Raw genomic sequence first — 20,904 nt, 5'->3', positions numbered from 1 at the left:
TCTGAACTTATGTGTCTGTGATACTCGGGCACCATTTGCTCTGATAGCAATATCAAATTTTCCTCATCACTTCTATGTATGGAGCCAGGGCTGTCATGACATGCTTTACTGACGTTACTAAAAAAAGACATGGCAAAAATCTAGTCAACTTTATTTGAAATTTCTCCTCCAACTAGGAAGAGGTGAAAACTGATAGTGATATCATTTAAAAGCATACATGTCTACTAATCCGCAAAATACTTTCCTTTCCAAAATTGATAGTCAATTCATTTTTATCTGTTAAAATGTGTGTTACTGACATTACGTGTTACTGACGTTACAGTTTTACAAGTTTATTTTATTGTATGCGTCATGTGGCTGAAAAAAAGTTTCGAGTAATGAAACAAACCAAACTTAGTAAATCCATGACCCTTAAGATCATAACTAACCATCTCAATTGTTCTCTAGTTGAAAGCTGAAGTTTTTTTTTTTTCTCCTGTGTCCTTCTCATCATAGAATTGCCCAGCTTCACTTCCGGCTCAGCAGGGGGCGCTACAGCCGCAGAGATAATTCAACATGGCCGACCGGAGCTGATGGACGGTGAAAGTTAGCGATGAGCGTCGGTAAAACCCTGTAAAACTCCGTGTCTTTGGTGTAGATATTTGAACTTTGACGCGCGCCTGAACTGTACTTTTATATCTTGAAACGTCCCACACATGAACTGGAGGTTAAAGTTGAGTTTGTTCGTCTCTAAGGGCCTTAAACCGGGCGTTAGCCACATTAGCGGCCGAAGCAGCGCCTGCTTTTGTTTTTGTCCAGAGGGACGTTTCTGCGCCAGAGGGCTCGTATTGTGAAGCCTTTTGTGTATTTTTTTTATCTTCGCCTTAATTCTGTAAAAAAAACAACACATTTTTGTAAAGTGAAGAATAACTCCGAAGCTTTTCTTATTGTTGTACCACGGGTGGGGTTCAGCTGGACTCTTATCAGGCCAACTCCTGAAAACAAAGCCATACATATTACTTAAACAGACGTATTCTGGCCCAAAGCCGTTGGACTGTCTTGATTAACACCACCGGGAACTATGGATTCTAAACGCGCACACGGCAAACATCAGTCGAGCGGCGGCAACAGCGGCGACTCCAGCCCCGCGTCCCCCTCCAGCAGCCCCGCACAGCCTTCCAGCGCCGCCCGGCTGCCGGGGGGCAACGCGTTCGCCAACGACGGCAGCTTCATGGAGATGTTCAAGAAGAAGATGGAGGAGGAGAAGAGGAAAAAGGAGGAGCTGCAGCAAACAGGTGGAGATGCCCGAGCTGCTGCCGAGCACGGACAGAGCCCGGTGGAAAAGAAGGCCCCTCCCGTGACGAGCTTTGTAAGGGGTTTGGCAGTTGTAAGATGAGATAGTTGAATCCAAACTAAAGCAGCAGTCTTATCGCTTTGTGAAATAGTGACCAACAGTGTGGTTTTTAAATTGCCAGTATCATTTCGCACAGCTATTGTGTTGTCATTAGAGTATGTTTATAAACACACATTGGCAGTATGTAACGAGTAGCTGAGAACAGACTAGGGATGCTCCTCACTGATGATGGTTTTCGCTGGTGGTGCGACAGGAGTCTAAATGTAGACCTTCTGTTCTGGTGTAGTCTCCTTCATTGGCAATCCACCTACAAGGGCTCCTATAACGGTTTCAGTCTTCTATCCCCTAACCCAGGTGGGGAAGCGCAGAGGCGGTGTGTTCCTAAAGACCGGCATTGTTGCGAAGAAGCAGAAACAGGACTCAGAAGTAAGCACTGCAAAAAACTCAAAATCTATTTGTCTTATTTTTAGTCAAAATGTCTCATCCCACTCGATTTAAGATAAATTCACTTCACAAGTGACATTTCAGCAAGATGGAGGGACAAGGTATCTTAAATATCTTCTTTGAAGTCAAACTATCTTGAAATGATCTTGTTTTGAGTTAAATTTTGCAAGAAAACTCAAATTGACCCATTTTGAAGTTAGAAAACGTGGGGAAAAAACATATTTTCACAATGAAACTTCTGATGCCCACATTTTCAATGTTTTTGGGAATTCTTTGAACATTTTTTGGTGGAAAAAAGTAATGCAAAAATGTTTAAGAATATTCACCAAAAAAATCAACCAAAATCCAGCAAAATTTACTGGATTTTGGTTGATTTTTTTGGTGAATATTCTTAAGGAAATATTAGAAATTTTACAGATATATATGTAATCACTTTAGATATTTTTTTGGGGGGGGTTGGGAAGATTTTTACTCCTTTTTTGAAAATATTTACAAGAATAGTCTTGCAAAAAATTTGGGGGGACTATTTATATAAAACTTTTAAGGAAATAATTTTAATTTTCTTCCTGAAGGTTTTGCAGATTTTTTAAAATCTTTTTCAGACAAGGAAACAATAGTTTTTGGTGCCTGTAAATGAAGACAACAGGAAGATTAATACATCTCAAATTAGGAGGTTAATGAAAGCAAAAATCTGTTTTTGACAGAAGAAATGCTATTTTTTTAGCATGTGGCTTATTCTAAGATACATGCAAAACAATCCTGGTAAAATATATCTTAAAATAAGTTTTCCTACCTAATTTTAAGATCTTAATATTCTAAATATCGCATCTTATTTCAAGAAGCCATTTTTCACTTGTTCTATTGGCAGATTCTTTCACTTATTTCAAGGTAAAAGTTCCTTGAAATAAGTTTTTTTTTCTTGTTTTGAGAGGGGTATTTTTTCCAGTAGAGCGGGGATCAGTGACTTTTAACCGTACGCTCTTATTGACTGCCGGGTCATAACCTTTCCCTCCTCTCCTTTCCCACAGGCTGAACCAGGCAGGAGCGATGCTTGGTCAAAGTACATGGCAGAGGTGAAAAAGTACAAAGCCCACCAGTGTGGCGACGACGATAAAACCAGGCCTTTGGTCAAGTAGGCTCCGAAAGGGGGACATGAAGCGACAGTGCTATGAGGAGAAACCCGCCTGGGAGAAGCTCCAGCCAATCCTGTCCTTCTCATACTGCCAGTTCAAGTTATCCTTCACCTTTTACGTCTCTCACAAACTGCTTACCCTTCTCCCTTTTTTTTTTTATTGTTGTTTTTTTGTCCTGCTTATGTGTTGGACTCTGGTAATTCGATCTGGTTTCACGAGGTGTTTCATAAACTTGACATTGATTGTTGAGTATTTTCAAATTTGTCATGTTTGGGTTCATGGATAGTTGAAGGTTTTAATTAAATCGACACTGCCCAATGATGTGTTGTACCTCGGTTGTTCTTTGGTTCAGGTGAGAAATGTGTGTTCAGGATTTCAAACTTGTATCGGATTCCTATGTTCAAGGGAAAGATTTTAATTAAAAGTCAGCTCGAGTTCTATACAGAAAAGAATTCATTCCAGAATTCAAGTACAATGAAAACGTGTACAGCTCTCATTTAAAAAAAAAGCTCAAATTCAACAATTTGCAGTTTACATTTCTTACAGGTATCAGTGATAATTACATTATGATAAAAACAGCACCAAATAGACACATTGACCATGCATCAGAGAGGGAGACATCAGACAAAAGGCACAGTCCCGCCAACTAAACAGCTTCACACACTCACACACACACCCTCACACACACCTAGAAATCCCACTCATTCGTCCTCCCCGTCCACAGTGATATAGGTCTATCTTGTAAACATCGACAGCTGTCGTTCCTTTAACAGTTCTATGAAGAATAGCACTGAAAAGTTATCAAATTGTTTAAAAAAAGTTATATTGAGCTGTGGTATTGGTGAAAGTTCTCAGATGAAGCGATGCTCAGTGTGTGTTTTCGGACTCCTACTATGCCTCGTCTGTCCTGATTTGTCCCAACATCTGGGTGATGTAATCCGGCCGGATCATAGAGTCTTCCTCTTAGCATCTCCTCCCTGGTTTTGACTGACATCTGGACAGGATAAAGGACAGCACTTGAAAGCATTGCTGGACAAAACGCGTTCAGAGACGGGACGACAGCTAAAATAACTACACAAAAAAAGGCATGCTGCCACCGACAGATGAGCAGAGAACAGATGGAGAACCCGAGACGGAGAACACCAGACAACTGAGAGGAGAAAAGAAAGCCAGGAGGAGGGACGGAGCAGGCTTTTGGAGGTGGAGGGAGGGTCAGATTTTACCTGAGAAAGCGAGCTGCAAGTGAGGAGGCAGAGCAACCTGAGACCCTGACTGGAGACTCTTATACAGATCTGAGGAGACAGGACAGGGCGACAAGAAACGAGGAGGGCGGGAGGAACAAATACCAACAGAACGGGGAGGTGAGGAGGAGAAAAAAGGAGGAGGAAGAAGAGGGTGATGGAGGCAAGAGACAGCCAGACAGGAGGGATAAAGGCAGAAATATGAGGCCAGTGAGTGACAGGGTGAGGAAGTAAAACCAAAACAGAGTTGGTAGAAAAAAAGGTTGAGAGATTTGGGAAATGAAGCAAACAAAATGGAATAATGTCGTACATTAATTACATTAAGCTTACGCACAATACGGTGATAAATGAGGCTCTAACATACAACACAAAACAAAGGCAAACAGGAACGCTCAGACAACAGCAGACAGTCTCACACACACAGGGCCGAACTAAACCTCTTTTTCACATCATTTTATCTATGTACCGCGTCTTCTTTAAATCTAACATCATGATGTTTGTGGCCCGTGTGCGTCACTCACTCTGGGTCAGGGTGGAGAACGGTGCGTTGCTACTGGCTGCAGAGCTGCTGGCTGCGGTACTGGAGCCTCCGGTGCCCAGTGAAGGCAGGCTCAGGAGCGAGGGGAACTGGAAGGGCAGGGAGACGGGCACCAGGCCCCCCAGCATCCCGAAGCCCAGGGGAAGAGACGGGGCCGAGCTGAGCAGACTGCCGCTTCCCGCCGTGGAGACCTAAGGAGGCAACGAACGATAAACGATTACAGTCGGGCAGGAAATTTGGTCAGGAAAACACAGATTCAGGAGAAAAGGTAAAAGCAGCAGCAGTCACAGTAAAGTGTCACTATAAGGGGATTAAAATACTTTAGTTAGCCATCATGCTCCTCAATAAGCATATTATTTACTGAAAGTTTATGTTCTGCTGTCACGAAAGAGAAAACAGGGGCGCCCAGGTAGCTTAACTGGTCGATCAGGCGACCCATAAACAGGCACTATATTCCCCGATGCAGCAGCCAGGGTCGATTCCCGCTCACGGCTCTTTGCTGCAGGTCTTTCCCCCAATCTTCTCCCTATTTTCAACTAACCTGTCTAATAAAGCCAAAAAATATCCTTAAAAACAGTCCCTTTTTATGCCATGTCACTACTCTATCCTCCTGCCTTCTACACAGCACAGTTGTGTGAAACATTTCTTTCCAGGGAAAAACGCTATCAGCAGGAACCAGAAGTTAGATAAAGTAATTTTAACCACAACAACACTGGTATCTCTCGGAGTTTCTTGACTGTTTTCATGTCTACTTCAGCTACTTTGCAGTAAAAAGAGCAGTCAAGTCCCACCCTTTTAGCAGCATTTGCTACATTTCAGTGACTGTTACACGACAATTCATGTGTTCATCTGCTAATCAAACAGCTCAGCAACAGTTGAGAGGATTCACGATTCATTCAACTCACATAGCTAATAGTGCAGAAGGACAGCGGTAGATATTCTATAGCTGTTGGCACTTAACTGGTCATTTGCTAGCATGAGTGAAATTAGTTATGAATTCTTGGAATCAGAGCATTTAGATCCACTTCCTGATGCCCAACCTTAGTGCACATGAGCTGAATAACGCTGCAGGTCACTAATCTGTACAAACCTGTGGCAACTGAGACGAGACGGCTGACGATGGGACAGACACGACTGGCTTGGCCCCCTGAGGTGTCCCGCCCCCGGGCCTCTGACGCTGGCCTGGGGTAGCAGAGGCGGCTGCGGGGGAGGCACTGGATCCTGAATGCTTGCTTATGGATGAGGTGTTAATAAGGCTGGTGTTGGTGGTGCTGTTGTTGTTGGGGGTCTTCTGGCTGCCTGGAGGAGTGTAGCTGCCTTGCCCCGGCTTGGTCGCTCCTCCTTGGGCACCTGAGAACGGCGGGCGGAACCCTGCTGGGCTTTTGGCGGGGTACTGGTGTATGGAGAGGGTTGCCTGAGACCTGGGGGAAATGGAAGGTGATGCTGAGGTGGTGACGGTGACGATGGGGTTGGGGGTGCGGGGGGTGAGCTTAACGATGGGCGGGATGCTGCTGTGGGTGGACTTGGTGAGGGTGGCGTGCATAGGGGTGATGAAGTTAGACTGTGGCTGTGGCTGAACGGTGGGGAGTGTCTGGATGAGAGAGGGGGAGGATTTGCTCTGTGGGTTCTGGGGCAGGCGAGGCGTCAGGAAGGTTTTGGGGGTCATGAAGGAGGTTGATGAGAGGGTGTGAGGCCGAGACTGAGGCGATGTGATGATGTGAATGTCGCCGCTGTTGGCTTTATTATTGCTGCCTTTGAGGAGGCCAGAAGGGGGAGTGGACACCCCCGTCTTTGATCCTGGGGCCACTAGCGGGGACGCGGTGGGTGGAGGACGTGGCTTAGGGGGGGACACTGAGGCAGGCATGTTGGCTTTAGTCACACCCACACCCAAAGGTCTCTGAGCGTTCAAAACTGAGTGTCTGTGCGCCTGTGCGGCCCCCTTAACGACCCCCATCGTATCCACCCTCACTGAGGGCAGAGGAGAGGACGTGATGGAGGACGGCCGAGACACGGAGGTGGAGGAAGACGAAGAGGTAGAGATGTAGTGAGGTGCATTGGAGCTGGGAGTGCCGACAGAGTTCTTTTTCTGATGCTGCATGATTGGCGAGGCGTGGAGGGCGGAGGGGTTGGTGGCGGTCTTGGGTCCATCGGGGGACGGGGGCTGTCCCCCTGGGCCAGGCCCTTGGCTGCGTTGCCGAGGATGGCCAGGGCCTGAGAGATCGAGTCCAAGGAGGGAGCCTCATCGAGGGAATCCAGACATATGGGCTCCGACGGTGAGTGAGGCGGTCGCTTGGCAACCTGGGCAGCAGGGGAGGGAGTGGCCCCCATTGAAGGCGTCGACCGCTGAACCCACACAGTCTCCTGAAAGCACAAATGACACAAAAATAACAGTTACACAACCTTTGAAACAAACTGTCTTTGTTTGTGGGGATATTAAAGGATAAATTCATGTTTTTGTGTTCATGCCGATCTAAAAACATTACTCACACACACCCATTCACATCTACAGATTTCTGCAGCCGTCTAAAATATTTCTCTTTACTTTTTAAAGCTTTTTTTGGCCTTTTGTTGGCTTCGTTAGACAGGGTAGTTGAGAGGCAGACACGAAAGTAGGGTGTAGAATACCAATTTTAAAAAAAATTAGTATATGTGGATGAAAATGATACCTCTGTACCTCAAATAAGAAACTGTAATAGGTCTGTGGAACACATAACAAATGCAAGCCACGTTTACAGATATTATCTACCAACAACCAGCAAGTGTTAAACACACACGACACACCTACTTGGAAGGAACTCTGTACCTAAAATAGGACTCTCCTCCTGAAGTCTTCACCCCAAAATAAACTTATGATACACAATTCAATCAAAGACATCAGCTTAGCCTTCATTTTGCCTTCCATGCTTGGGTGGAAGCCTCATTTCTATTGGCCGTCTGGGCGTTTGTCACAGCTAATAAAGACTGCTGGCTTGACTCGACACAGAAACAAAGCGTCATGGGACGCAGCAAACCCCCTTAGAAATAACGGGTTTCACAGCACAGCAGTACCGATGTCGCTTTCTGTCTGAAAAGCCCCTTTATTGTGTGAAAATTAATTTCAAAGTGCTTCTAAGTGAAAGACAAATTAGTAAGGGCTTATTCCATCCCAAAACACCAAATATTCAGGAAGGTGGTTGCAGCACCATCTTCAATTTTACTGTGGGTGCTGGTGGTGGAAGATCATGATAAAAAAAAGCTTTGTGTGCAAAATTACAGGCTTATACTCCCAATAATTTTTGAGTTATGGCATTTTCAAATTTTAATAATTTAGGCCAAAACGCCCTCCCCCCAATCCTCGCCTGGAATTTTTAGGTGAGAATACCTTTAAGGTTCAGATCGGTGACTACCAAAAATGGCATAGTTTGAGGGTAAAATTGAGCATGATGCAGTGATGGCTAGAAGTTGGGACTTTGCATGGCTATAGTAAGAGGATAGTTGAGTTTCTGTGCAAATTTGCAGATCTCTACCACCTGTGCTACATTGACTTCAGGGTCCTTGAAAATCAGGCACTTTTCATGGGGGGCAACGTTTAGCCGTCCATATCTCTCTAAATAATGTGCTTAGAGGGCTCCCCCTGTATAAGTTACAAGCCAGTCTGGTCTAGAGCAATACTAAATGGTGCTAAGACATTAATCTGTAAGATTTATAGTAGTTTTAACACCCTTAACCATACTCGTGAGTGGTTTTCACAAATAATTTCTACATTTTGGGCAAGCCCCCCTGCTCTGGAGAGACTTCTCCTGAGTGTGTGTGTTGTTTCTAGGACATCACCAACATGTAGGGAGCTTGGAGAAAAAAATTCAAGTCTCTGTGATTTCCAGAAGCAGAGATATAAGCATTTTAAAACCTAAAAATTCCAGGCGAGGATTGGGAAGAGGGCATTTTGGCCTAAATCATTAAAATTTGAAAATGCCATAACTCAGAAACTACTGGGAGTAGATGCCTGTAATTTTGCACATAAAGTTTATTTTAGCATGATCTCCCACCACTATCTTCCAAAGCCAAATTGAAAATGGTGCGGCAACCCCCATCTGTGAATTCAGACGGAACTGGTCTAAGTAAATGTCCATTCAGTGCAAAATTCAGATACTTTGCTTTTCTTGCTTGCTCGCCATGTGAAAGAAAACCAGTAAAATAAAGTGTGAATTAATCCTCAAAGACTGTGGATTTTGTTTCTTACACAACTTCTTACCACTCACTCTATATTTTCAGTTGTATGTATTTTAAGTCAGATTTATAAAAAAAAAATGTGAATACGAATTGGTCTAGTAATATAAAATCTTAGCCGAGTTGTGGATGCAAGTACCTCGGTTACATACATCTATATCTTTATCAAAGATGGAACTTCTAAAGGTTCATGAAGAGCTCATGTAGTAGAAAACACATTCAGTATGACAGACACTGCTACAACTAACCTTTGGCTTGGCCTTGGGAGTAGAGACCATCTTCTTCTTTGCTCTGGAGCAAATAAAAAAAAGTGAGTGAGTCTAAAGACGTCAAACATGCAGCTATAAAGAAACAGATTAAAAGTAAGTCTGATGACTCACGTGTAGCCTGTGAGATGACCGTGAGCCATGATGCTCTCTTTAAACAACATCCTGTTGACAGAATGATGAATACGTGATGCATTCATGACCACAACTGCAGATTATATGGGCTGCTATTCGGCTAGTTGAAGCTACTGACACACAACAAAGCAGCTAGTAGTTACTGTAATTATTCACACCTGGCTTGCATCCATCCTTTAGGCCAGAGAGGTTTAACTTCAGTCTCCATGAAGGCTTTGAGGTAGTCTTCTAGAGACAGCGAGGTCTTGCCTTCCAACTCGTAGCAGGTGAGCTTCACCCGCACCAAGTTACACAGCAACGTCCTGGAAAGCACATACACATTCAAATACTCCGTTATTACCGAAAGAAAAGTAGCAGAATTGAGAAACGGGGGCAAAACTGGAGACGACACGCACATATTTTGGAACTGAAACTATTCTGGAAGGGGATTCAGGCAGAAATAAGATCCATTTCAAGTGTTGATTTGCCACTTGAGCCATTGGTCTATATAATCAGTTCGATTCCACAAGAAGCAATGGATAAAAAAGGCATATCTATTATATATCCTACTATTGGTGGCAAAGAAAATCATAACTGTGTCCCCCACCCTCCACAAACAGAAAGAGAGATTAAAGAGAGTGTATTTAATGGAAAAAAATAACAGCAAAACCCCATTATGAATTTATGGGCTCCTGTTATTGCTTACTTTTATTAACTTTACATATGTGACAGGCTGGGGGAGATGTTTTTGTCTGAATTGCAAGTGGAGATTTTTACGTTTCATCACCCCTTGCTGCTCTGTAATTTATCTTTACACTTAATTTGAAATTCTCCTCGTTATGTGGGTTTAGATGATGCCATGACATTGTATATTTGTTTTTATTTGTCCATGTTTGAGCTGCATATATATATGTATAAAAACACGCAGTTTAAATAAAATTTGGTTAAAAAAGTAGCAGAATCATGTCTTGAATGTATGTTTATTTCACAGTATGAGAGATGATCCTCCTTTACCTGAGTTTGTCGTCCCAGACAAACTTCTTTCGAGGCCCCATCACCCTTTTCCCTGGTTTCTCCTCATCATCATCCTCTGACCCATTTTTCTCTCCCTCCTCAGACTGCTGCCTGCGAGCGGAGAAGCAAACATCACATATCAAAGCATCCATCTGCGTAGCTGCGAGCCGTGTTCAAAATAAGAGCCACATCTGACTCCTTACTTTGCCACTTTGGCGATGCAGTCCATGTTGTATCGAGCGATCTGCTCCGGCATCACGCTGCACACTGCCAGCTTCAGCTTCAGCAGGGGCGTTCGAAGTCGATCATCCTAGGCAACGGGGACAAGCACAGTCGGATAAAATCACACATGCACATCCAGGACGCCGCACTCACAAGCTAAATATAGAATCAGGTAATGGGCACACGGCCAGCAGACACAGAAACAATGGTTTCCACACACATTTAGACACACCTGGCATTTCATAGGCTTAAATCTGGTGAAAAACAGGATAATATAAACCTCTAGGCGTCATTCAATCAATTAAATGAAAGCTCCAGCATTACACAACTCTGTAAATGACTGTTTTTAACCCTCCTGTTGTCCTCATTTACAGGCACCAAAAAGTATTGTTTTCTTGTCTGAAAAAAATCCAAAAATTCAGTAAAAAAAAAAATCCCCAAATTTCTGAAAATTTGCAAAAACCTTCAGGGAGAAAATTCCAATAATTCCTTAAAAGTTTCAATTTAAAAATATCCCCCAAATTTGGCAAGAAAATTCTTGTAAATATTTTAAAATATGAGTAAAAATCTTCCAAAATAAATCAGAAAAATATCTAAAGTGATTACATATATATCAGTAAAACTTCTAATATTTTCTTAAAGAACATTCACAAAAAATCTACCAAAATCCAGAGAATTTTGCTGGATTATGGCAGATTTTTATGTGAATGTTCTTAAAGAAACATTTTTGGCATTTCTTTTTTTCCACTAAAAAATGTTCAAAGATTTCCCAAAAATGTTGAAAATGTGGACATCAGAAGTTTCACTGTGAAAATATTCTTTCCCCCACATTCTGAAACTTTAAAGCGGGTCAGTTTTGACCTGCAGGACAACAGGAGGGTTAAAGCACATCAGATATCCTGGCAGAATTCACTGTAGTCTGTGTGAAAATACCTGATACTGATCTATCACTCACCTGTATGTTGAGGCTGAGCTTCTTAAGGCGTTTGAGCAGAGCTTCTTTATTGCAGGGCACAAAGGCCTCCAGGTGAGAGTAGACGGCTGAACGCACCTCTGCAGGCTGCTCCTGGACCTGCAACTCGATGCTGACACGCAGATACAGACGGAAAATTACTTCTGTTTGACTTTATACTAAGAGAAGTATACTAAGAAAGAAAACCTAAATGGTACTGACTCCAGTAGGATGTTGTTCATGTCCAGTGTGAAGAACTTCTTCCTGCCCTCCTCATCGAACAGACGGGACGCCTGCGAGAAGAAACACGCATTAGATAGACGTCTCTTTTGATCTTGTATTGCAGAGAATGGGCCACTATCTTTAAAGGCATGGTTGCCAAGGGGTGAGATCATTAAAATCTGACAAAATCTAAACATTCAGACAAAACATCTGATTTTACTACCTTGCAGATGTGCACATAGACATCACAGACTTGCATTTGTTCTTATTCTACCACTTTTTTTTATCCGTTTGGAAAAGCTTTGGATACATGTGCAATAGATCAGAATTACTGTATTCCAGCATAATAAAGTTATAAAACGTCAGTATAACGCCATCCTTATTGAGAACAATTCTTCATGTGCAGATTTGTGCTCACCAACAGTTCCTAGAATCCACATTAAGCTGGGTGAGGCGGTTTACTGCAGAAGGCCTGTCAGAGATTTTCTGCAGTTGGCTCTACATATGCAAATTTGCATCTAGAGCATTTGTAAGTTTAAAATTTTGCATATGAAACTGGATGCTGTCCTTTCATAGCTGGTGATGGCTTGGAGATATCAGGGAAATCGATGTTTTAGTGTCATTAAATTATGGTTGTAATTAGTTCTTTGACATTTTACATCTTTTAAGACTACAATGAAGAAGGTGGTTTCGAATGGCAATCCTGTTTTGCACATTTGTGTGTTATCTGTATCTATATGTTGTTTGGTTCTCATTGCTTATCTGGTCGGGACACTCTTCAAACTCCCTTTTAAACACACAGAACAAAAACTCCCTTTGAGCTAACTACTGTCAACACGGCCGTCTACAATGCAGCAGTCATGTTGGGAACAGGATTTGTATCACGAGTAGGGATGTCCGATATTGTCTAGCTCTCAATTTCTGATACCGATATCAACCAATACCGACACATGTGGGCTATAAAACTAATTTTAGGTGAATCACATATCTCCTGTCGTACAATTAACACATCATAATAATTTTATTGTGATGCCCTATTGGATGCATTCTCAAATACAATGAGGCTTTAAACTAGCCTAGCCGCGCTAGACAACCCACGGCAACGAATTTAATTCTCTGCCAGGGTCTAGTTACCCTCCATAAGGCTCGAGGTTGGATGCTCCTAAAACTGGCCGGACGAATCACCATGAAGTGTAGAGTCAGAAGGCGGGCGTAACTAAGTGACGACAGAGGCGCGACGATTCTGACAGAAACAACCGGAAACAGCTAGCCTAGCCGTGCTAGACAACCCACGGCAACGAATTTAATTCTCTGCCAGGGTAGACAACAAAAACGACAACAGTCGTTGAGCTCCATTAGCACCGACTCTGAATAATCTTTCTGTTAACATGTCTGTAATATACTTGAGCTTCACCCATTGACTGTATAAATAAGGCTTCACCGAACTACCGCATCCTCTGATTTCCGGCGCTCTAGGAGCCTATTCATTGCACTGATTGGTTGTATACCTACCCAACCTCTCCAACAACAGTTCAGTCTCTCCCTCCCTCTATGAATCCAGTAAATGCCGGCGAAATTCAGGAATTATTTTATCGGTTTTCATGATAGGTAAAGAAACCAAAAATGATATTGACCGATATTACATTTTTATGCCAATATCCTTAATTATGAGTATTCTACGTCACATTTTATTGCAAATCAGTGGAATAGTGAAGTTCCTACCGCTCTTAGGTCTTCAATGCGCTTCGTGAGTGGTCCTGGGAGTCCGCTGGGCAGGGGAGGAGGGGTCATCACGCCACCCTGCGACACTCTGTTGCCTCCCGTTTTATGCCCCATCCCAAAGGAGCCGTTCTCCCCCTGTGCCGGGCTGGAGGGCTGAGGCGAGTCCAGCATCCCGAAGTCCAGGTCGCCCATCATGTCCTGCAGCACGTCGTTGTTGGCCGAGCCCAGCAGCGACATCACGGCCTGGTCGGCGGTCAGGTCGGCCATGCTGCAGTCGTTGCCGCCGGCAGCCTTGGGATGGGCGTTGAGGAGCGCACTGTTGGTGTTGGGCACTTTGGCGTTGGGTCGTGGCAGGCCGGCTGCAGCCAGGTTCTTCTTGCGCATCTCCTCCTTCTCCCTGGTGAAGCGACGGAGCATGTTGGCCAGGTGGAGGGAGTCCTTCATCAGCTTCTTCCTCTTTTTCTTTTCAGGCCGGTGAACATTCAAAGCTGAAACTCTGCCAGGACAGGAGACGTACAGATATGTTTAACGAATGGTGAACATACAGTGCTAAAAAATGTATTAGACCACCTGTCATCTAATATTGCACATTAGATTTGCTAAACAAACAATAAAACAACCAAATCAGTGCTTAAATGAAAAGAATGGATAGAAAACATATTAAAACCTCACCCTGGCTTTGGAACTTTATTTTTCTGGGTTTCTTGTCCTCCAGAATTCCACCATCTTGCTTTTTCCGTCGCTTTTTAATCACTCGCTCTTCACCATCTTTCATCTTCTGTTAAACAGGTGCAAAATGAAAACCTGCTTTATTACGTTGACATAACAACATTAGACTTCAGCACATCAACAGGTTAAACACTGACATTCTTATGTGAGTGCTTTTATTTACAAACTGTTCTTACGGGCAGAGTGCGGCGAGAACCTACCTTGAAGTGATTATCGTCTGTGCCTGCATTTTCTCCCTCTGAGTCGGATGCAGGTCTGAACTGCAGAGTGCCTGTGTTGATGTAGAAGCCTCCATGTTTTGTGGTGAGAGACGCTGGTACCAGCTCATCATACTGAGGCCGGGAGGAATTTACAAATACTGTTAGTTTTCTTCTACTGCTCTTTGCTGCAAAAAGCTTTTCAGCATTGTTCTTGGATTTATTTCCACACATTAATACTGAGCTGTATTAATGACATGAGGTGCATGCAACTTAAAGAATCAGTGAGTAGGATTTAGGTGGATCCGTCAGCAGATGTTTTCATTTGTGTAAAATCATGTAATTACAAATGACAATATCCAGGTCAATATAGAATTGCGGAACTTTTTGTACCATAGTTGACATTTTTGCTGTTTTCAGGCCTAAAACCAACATGGCCGCCTATAACCAAACACCACATGACATTTTTACAGAAACATTCTTCTAAATATTATATACACAATTGAGTAAAATTGAAAGTTATTTATAAAGATATTGTAGTAAACCTGTTGACTTCTTTATATTAAATAACTCAGAAAGCCTTGGAGTCTTCCAGTCTTTTCTTCAGGAGGAAATGACATCATGTGGAGCAGGTCATGTGATCTGGAATTAACACACTTCTTTGAGAGGTGTTTTTGTAACGGGGAACTTAGTTATAAGGGACATAATTTGTTATTTCTAGATAAAATTTTACATATTGTCAAAAAAGAAATATCTGTCATGATTATCTCAATTTAATAAGAAGAAGAACAAACTATTCTTGAATAAGCTCATTTTATTATTGTTTAGCTAATGAGAAGGTGGTGGTTATTAAATTCGGACGGATATTTAGCGACATTTGAGTGATATCCAGTCAGTTTATATTAATAAATGATTGTTTCCATAATAAATAATTATGGAATTTGTAAAGACATGATCATAATGAACATAAAAACTTTTTTTTTTTTTTTTACTTTTAATAAAATATATGCAAGATATATCCAATGGACTTCTAAAGTCCCTCAATCTGCACTAAATCCTTTAAGAAAACTAATGCTACAATTAAATTTATTGTTGTCAAGGATTAATAAGTTTAACTTTTTCTCTCTCAAGCTGTTTTAGTGTGTGCACAATTACTTTTTTCCCAGTGTGTTTGAAATTCCATCGTGGGACAACAGTATCCTATAACACCGCATTCCAAAACAAAAACAAGAAGACGCTTATATAAAACAAAGCTGACAACTTTAGGTAAACTCACAGCTTCTGAATTGTCTATGAAAGGTCGGTCTCATCGTAGCCGTAGCCGATGTCGATGAGATCCTGCATCCTGTCCTTTTTCTTCTTCTTTGTGGGACCGCCCTGCAAACAAAGGAAAAAACAACTATCAGAAAACGTTTCAAAATATAACAGACATACACATACAGCTGTAAGTATTCCTAAACAATGTTTGCAGAGTGGCAGAGAGCCATCATCCTGCCATCAGTGAAATTCCTGCCATGAAGGGTGTATAAGGTCTGCAACAACGTTTGGGATTGTGGTATATGTCAAAGTAACATCCACATGAATACAGGACCCAAGGCTTCCCAGCAAAACATTGCCCAGAACATCCCACTGCCTCTACTGCTTTGCCTCCTTCCCACCGTGCCTCTTGTTTTTGTTTTGTTCAATGACAGATATCAGCATAGATACTCCTCCTGATCGGCAGCTATGCAGCAAACTCTGATGCTCTGTGTATTCGGTCACCTTTCTGTCACTACAGTTTAAACTACAGCAGCTTTTCTCTGCTTCTCTAGATGTCCTTCCTTGGATCTCTTTTGGGAGGTACTGATCACTGCATATTGAAAACACCCACATGACTTGCTGTTTTGGAGATGCTCTCACTCAGTTATCTAGTTATTACAACCTAGTTCTTGTAAAAGTCTCTCAGATCTGTCTCTACGCCTCCTATTTTTCTTTCTACCAACACATCAACTACAAGAACTCACTATTTACTTGCTGCCTTATATATCCCAGACCTTGATAAGTGTCCTTGCAACGAGGCAACTTCACCTCTCAGTGGTTTTAGTAGTGGCTGATCAGAGGATACTTGGGATGCACTTACTTATGGGCAATAACCGTTACAACCTCATCCTTATGTACATAGTCTTCTTTTTTTAAAACAAAACAATAACATCATCTGTATAAAATGTTCTCTGCAATTCTGCACTGTGTGCCTTTCCTATTTATGGTGCCTTTATAGTTCTTCTTTTGGAGCTGTTGTAACAGTGAGCTTTCCGCACTGTGGGATCAGTAAAATTCAGAAAATGTGAGTCAACATATTTTGAAATAGTCCTCAAAGTACAAATGGCACTCGGATGCTGTGGGTCTGGGGCAATGACAGCACGCAGACCGGCAAACAGTGTCATAGAGCATTTTAAACACGTTATATTTATCCAAAAGGCTCAAAAACTGAGATCCAGATCTGTACTCAGAATTAAAAGTGTTGTGAAAATGTTCAAATCCTGGAGTGATACCATTCTGAAATGTGACAGCTGCGTCTGTAACTTTTGTTTTTCAAAATAATAGTTAATTTTAGAAGTACTTTATTTCACTGACATGCTTGTTTGGTGTCAGATTTGGTATGTAGAAACATGGAATGAAAATCGTACTGTTATGAATCTCTGTTAAAGTGCCACTCTTTGTATAAACACACACACGTATCTTGAGACCACTTACATATTGTTCTCAAATTTCCTGGCCAGCGCTTCTACCTCCCGTCTCTCCTTCTCGTCATCAGCGAAGGGGTCGTTGGGGTCCAGCGGAGGAGTGAGTTCCTTAGGTGCTGTGAACTTGCAGTCTTTACCTGAGGGGAAAAAATAAATAAATAAATAAGCAGGTGAAAAAATTGGCAGAAAAATGGAATGAAGCTTTCTACTTGTTTGTAAAGGTCTGAAGCTCATTAGTCATGCTTTCCTTAGAGGGGACTCTGCACATTTAAATCAGTATATTCGTTATAAATGACTTGTAAAAAGTTGCATAATCTCCTCTGTGGCCGTAAATGGTGACAAAACAATTCTTGCAATGTAAGCAGAGTTACATGTGACTGGACATGAAAGATTAAGTTTCAGATTGAGAGCCTGTCATGACCATGTAACACCAGAGGTACAATGATCTGACTTGTAAATAACATTTGTGTCAACATCCAAGTTACATTTATGACTGGGAGACTTTAGACTTCCTGAAAGACCTAAAATAACCAACTTTCATTGCATGAGAGGAGAATGCGCACACCTTGTATCGATCTATATCTGTCATTCAACGTGATTAAAACCAAAGCACAGTGTTTTAACTCTCATTTAACCAACTCTGCAAATCATTCAACTGTTTTGGGCTGCTTGCAAGTAGTAAACACTAGTATTTCTCCCCTCCCTTCCCTTCCATTCATCCATCCCATATTGTGTGGACACAGGATGAACCAGGCAGGCAGGGCCCAGTATTGTTTGGGACTCATTCATACATTTGACGAACCAAGACAAACTCAGGAAATGCCAGTTTACTCATTTTCACACAAGAACAGCTTCCTCCCCATTGACATCACCCTAATAAACAGCCTAATAAACATTCCTCCACACCTGTACAATAGACAATCTACCAGTGGATACAGCTACATGCACAATTATTCAACCCCGATAAACAATGCTAGGGAAATACAGATAATTGCAGTACCACTCAAATACCACACACCTGTATGTATACATTTTGAGGTGAATTCAACGGTGACTCATGCTAAACACTGAAAAATACTCGTCTATAAAATGTATACATTTTGTGTCAATACCCCCCATACACCTCCTGCAAGCAACATGGTTAAGACCAGAGAGATGTCCCTGAAGTTCAGAGAGGAGACGGTTGCTTTGCAAAAGAAAGGAAATGGGTACGAGAAGATATCCAAGCTCCAAACCCACAAACTAACTGTTCACCTCTTATATGAGTTAGTAAACACCTGCAGTTGTAATGCTGCTCATTCTGCCAGAATGTCAAAAATGTCAGGGGGGTTGAATAATTTTGCATGCAACTGTACGTACAGTACTTTGTGCACTATGAACAGCACTCTCTGCTTTTTGCACTGTGTAATCATGTAGCAATTATCATTTTGCACTACTGTGTTCATATATTCATTTATAACTTCCTAATATCTGTATATATTGTGTTATATTTATTTTATTACTACTATTTCCCCCCTTGTTCTTCTTTCAATAGTTTATTTTTGTGATTATTATTCCTAGGGTGACTCCGACAGCCAAAATCCAATTCCTTGTATGCTGTGTGGCCGTTAAAGCTGATTCTGATTTCTGTCTCCACCTAAACAATACAAAAAACCCCATAAGACTGCTCCAAACTCAGAACAAACAAATATAAATGTTGATAATAACAGCAATTATTCACTGGGTCCTCTGCTCTTACAAAACACGTCCCACACAAACAGTGCTAACTATCAGCTCAGAGTGACATCTGCTCCCTCCCTGAAGTTACTGCAGGTTTGGGCCCCTGAGCCATCATGGTGTCTGGTCCTAAACCTGAGAACAGTTGAGTGGACCAGCTCGCCGTAGTTGACTCGGAGGAGGCCTCCGGCTCGCTCGGCTCGGTCAGCGGGAGGTTAAGGCGGACGGTGGGCTTCCTCTCCTCGGTCTCGGCGTCGCCTCCTTTCGCGTTGCCGAACGGACCTCCGCCACCTCCTGACCCGACCGCCGCGACACTTACACCTCCATCTTTCCCAAAAAGTGATGTCGACGACCTCGTCTTCGCGGCGGCGCTTCTTGCTGGACTCCGGGGTCGGCGGCGAGGCGTTGAAGGACGAGATGGTGACGAACGGCACTTTCCTCGGCTCTGCCATTTGACGCTCTCCGTCCGACGAGCGGGCACACAAAACGCGGAGCGCCACGCTCCTCTGAGCCGCCGCTGGCTGGGGAGCTGCACCAGAGATGGTCGACAAGTACAGCTAGCTGGCTGCTCCGCTAGTTAGCCTCCTCGGAATGAGTGCTACAGGCGACACAATGACTTTTATCTCCTCTCCGCCCGGTTCAGTCCATATAGCTCGACCCGCGGCACGGCCCCCGTCGCCTACGAGGGACTTAAACAGAGGAAAATCGCAGTTTTGAGTGCTTCCATGAAATTGGTGGTTAGCTACCGCAAGGAGGATTGTGAAGTAGCCATCTTGATCATTATTATCATTATTCAGAGGCTGGGCGTGCGCATGAAAAGAAAGCGGAACCCGGGGAGGAAAGGGAACCGCGTCCGACCAATCAGAGCGCAGAAACACGCCCACCTGACTGACGAGCGCGAATGTGCAGGAGATGATGGTTGAACACAGGCGGGATGTCCGGACCTCAGCGCATCTCCTCTGTTTACTGCAAGGAGACGGGCTATTTCGAGGGCTCCTCTGTCCTGATTTCTAGTACAATCCTTAAAGAGACTTGGTCCATTGTGTCACGCTTCACTGCGCCTCATTTCCAGGATCAATATAGAGAATTATGGGACTTTTGGTAACATATTTGACAGGTATCATAATTGACATTTTTGCTGCTTTCAGGACTAAAATCAACATAACCAAACACTACATGGCATTTTTAGAAAAAGATTCTTAAAATGTTATATATACAATAGAGTAGAATTGAAATTGAAAGTTATTTATAAAGATATTGTAGTAAACCTGTTGACATGCGATAAATCCACTCTTGACTCACACACTACTTTATATTAAATAACTCAGAAAACCTTGGGGTCTGACCAGTCTTTTCTTCACGAGGAAATGACATGAGTATCTCAATGAGAAGCAAAATTATAAAAAGAGACAAAATTACCACAAACAGACTGATAATGACCAAAAATCACCACATTAAATGGCTCAATGAGACATAATTATCATATGAGGATACAAAATGATGAGAGACACAAAAATAACTACAAAGTTGCAAAATGAGCAGAGAGACACACCAAATGACCACAAAACACCTAAAATTTACACAAACAGACTGAAAACAGCCACAAAGGGGCACAAAATGACCACAAAAATGCACCAAATGGCCACAAAACACCTAAAATGCCCACAAAGCAGCCTGAAAATGACCAAAAAAGACTCAAAATGAGAACAAAGACAGACAAACCACAACAAAAGACCTAACATGACCACAAAAATGCATAAAATGACCACAAGAGAGACAAAATGACCACTGAGAAACAAAATGAGCAGATCACGTGATCTAGAATTACCACACTTCCTTTAGAGGTGTTTTTGGCAATGGGTAACTTAGCAGAAAGTGATTTCTCAGACACAATTTGTTATTTTGTGTTATAAAATAACACAAATGACCGTAGAAAAACAAAATGACTTGAGAGACAAAATTATCATAAAAAGAGACAAAATGACCACAAACAGATTGATAATGACAAAAACATACCACAGAAAAACACAAAATGACTTAATGAGACACAATTATCATATAAAGATACCAAATGATGAGACACATAAAATAACTACAAAAGTTACAAAATGATCACAAACACCGAAAATTAC

At 42.4% G+C, this 20,904-nt stretch overlaps 2 protein-coding genes across 2 annotated transcripts; one reads left to right on the top strand and one right to left on the bottom strand.

Moving 5' to 3' along the window:
* The first annotated feature begins 517 nt into the window (after nucleotides 1-517).
* Nucleotides 518-3,231, top strand: trir (telomerase RNA component interacting RNase). The gene is made up of 3 exons (XM_022210792.2): nucleotides 518-1,348; nucleotides 1,688-1,759; nucleotides 2,806-3,231. The coding sequence occupies exons 1-3, from the start codon at nucleotides 1,061-1,063 to the stop codon at nucleotides 2,911-2,913; spliced, it is 468 nt and encodes a 155-aa protein (XP_022066484.1). The 5' UTR covers nucleotides 518-1,060; the 3' UTR covers nucleotides 2,914-3,231.
* A 78-nt stretch (nucleotides 3,232-3,309) lies between these two features.
* On the bottom strand, nucleotides 3,310-19,623 carry ubn2b (ubinuclein 2b). The gene is given in 23 exon segments (XM_051940911.1): nucleotides 3,310-3,904; nucleotides 4,134-4,202; nucleotides 4,673-4,880; nucleotides 5,780-6,852; nucleotides 6,855-7,050; nucleotides 9,144-9,186; nucleotides 9,276-9,326; nucleotides 9,455-9,598; nucleotides 10,290-10,400; nucleotides 10,493-10,599; nucleotides 11,467-11,596; nucleotides 11,686-11,756; nucleotides 13,408-13,903; nucleotides 14,080-14,104; nucleotides 14,107-14,185; nucleotides 14,337-14,468; nucleotides 15,610-15,635; nucleotides 15,638-15,710; nucleotides 17,048-17,179; nucleotides 18,332-18,347; nucleotides 18,908-18,944; nucleotides 18,947-19,109; nucleotides 19,111-19,623. Coding segments are annotated over 23 exon segments (3,543 nt in total). The 5' UTR covers nucleotides 19,225-19,623; the 3' UTR covers nucleotides 3,310-3,857.
* Between the last annotated feature and the right edge of the window lie 1,281 nt (nucleotides 19,624-20,904).

This window comes from Acanthochromis polyacanthus, chromosome 21 (assembly GCF_021347895.1).
Source record: "Acanthochromis polyacanthus isolate Apoly-LR-REF ecotype Palm Island chromosome 21, KAUST_Apoly_ChrSc, whole genome shotgun sequence".
NCBI lineage: Eukaryota > Metazoa > Chordata > Actinopteri > Pomacentridae > Acanthochromis > Acanthochromis polyacanthus.
Note: the sequence above shows the minus strand (reverse complement) of the source record. Positions and strands in the feature narration are given on the sequence as shown.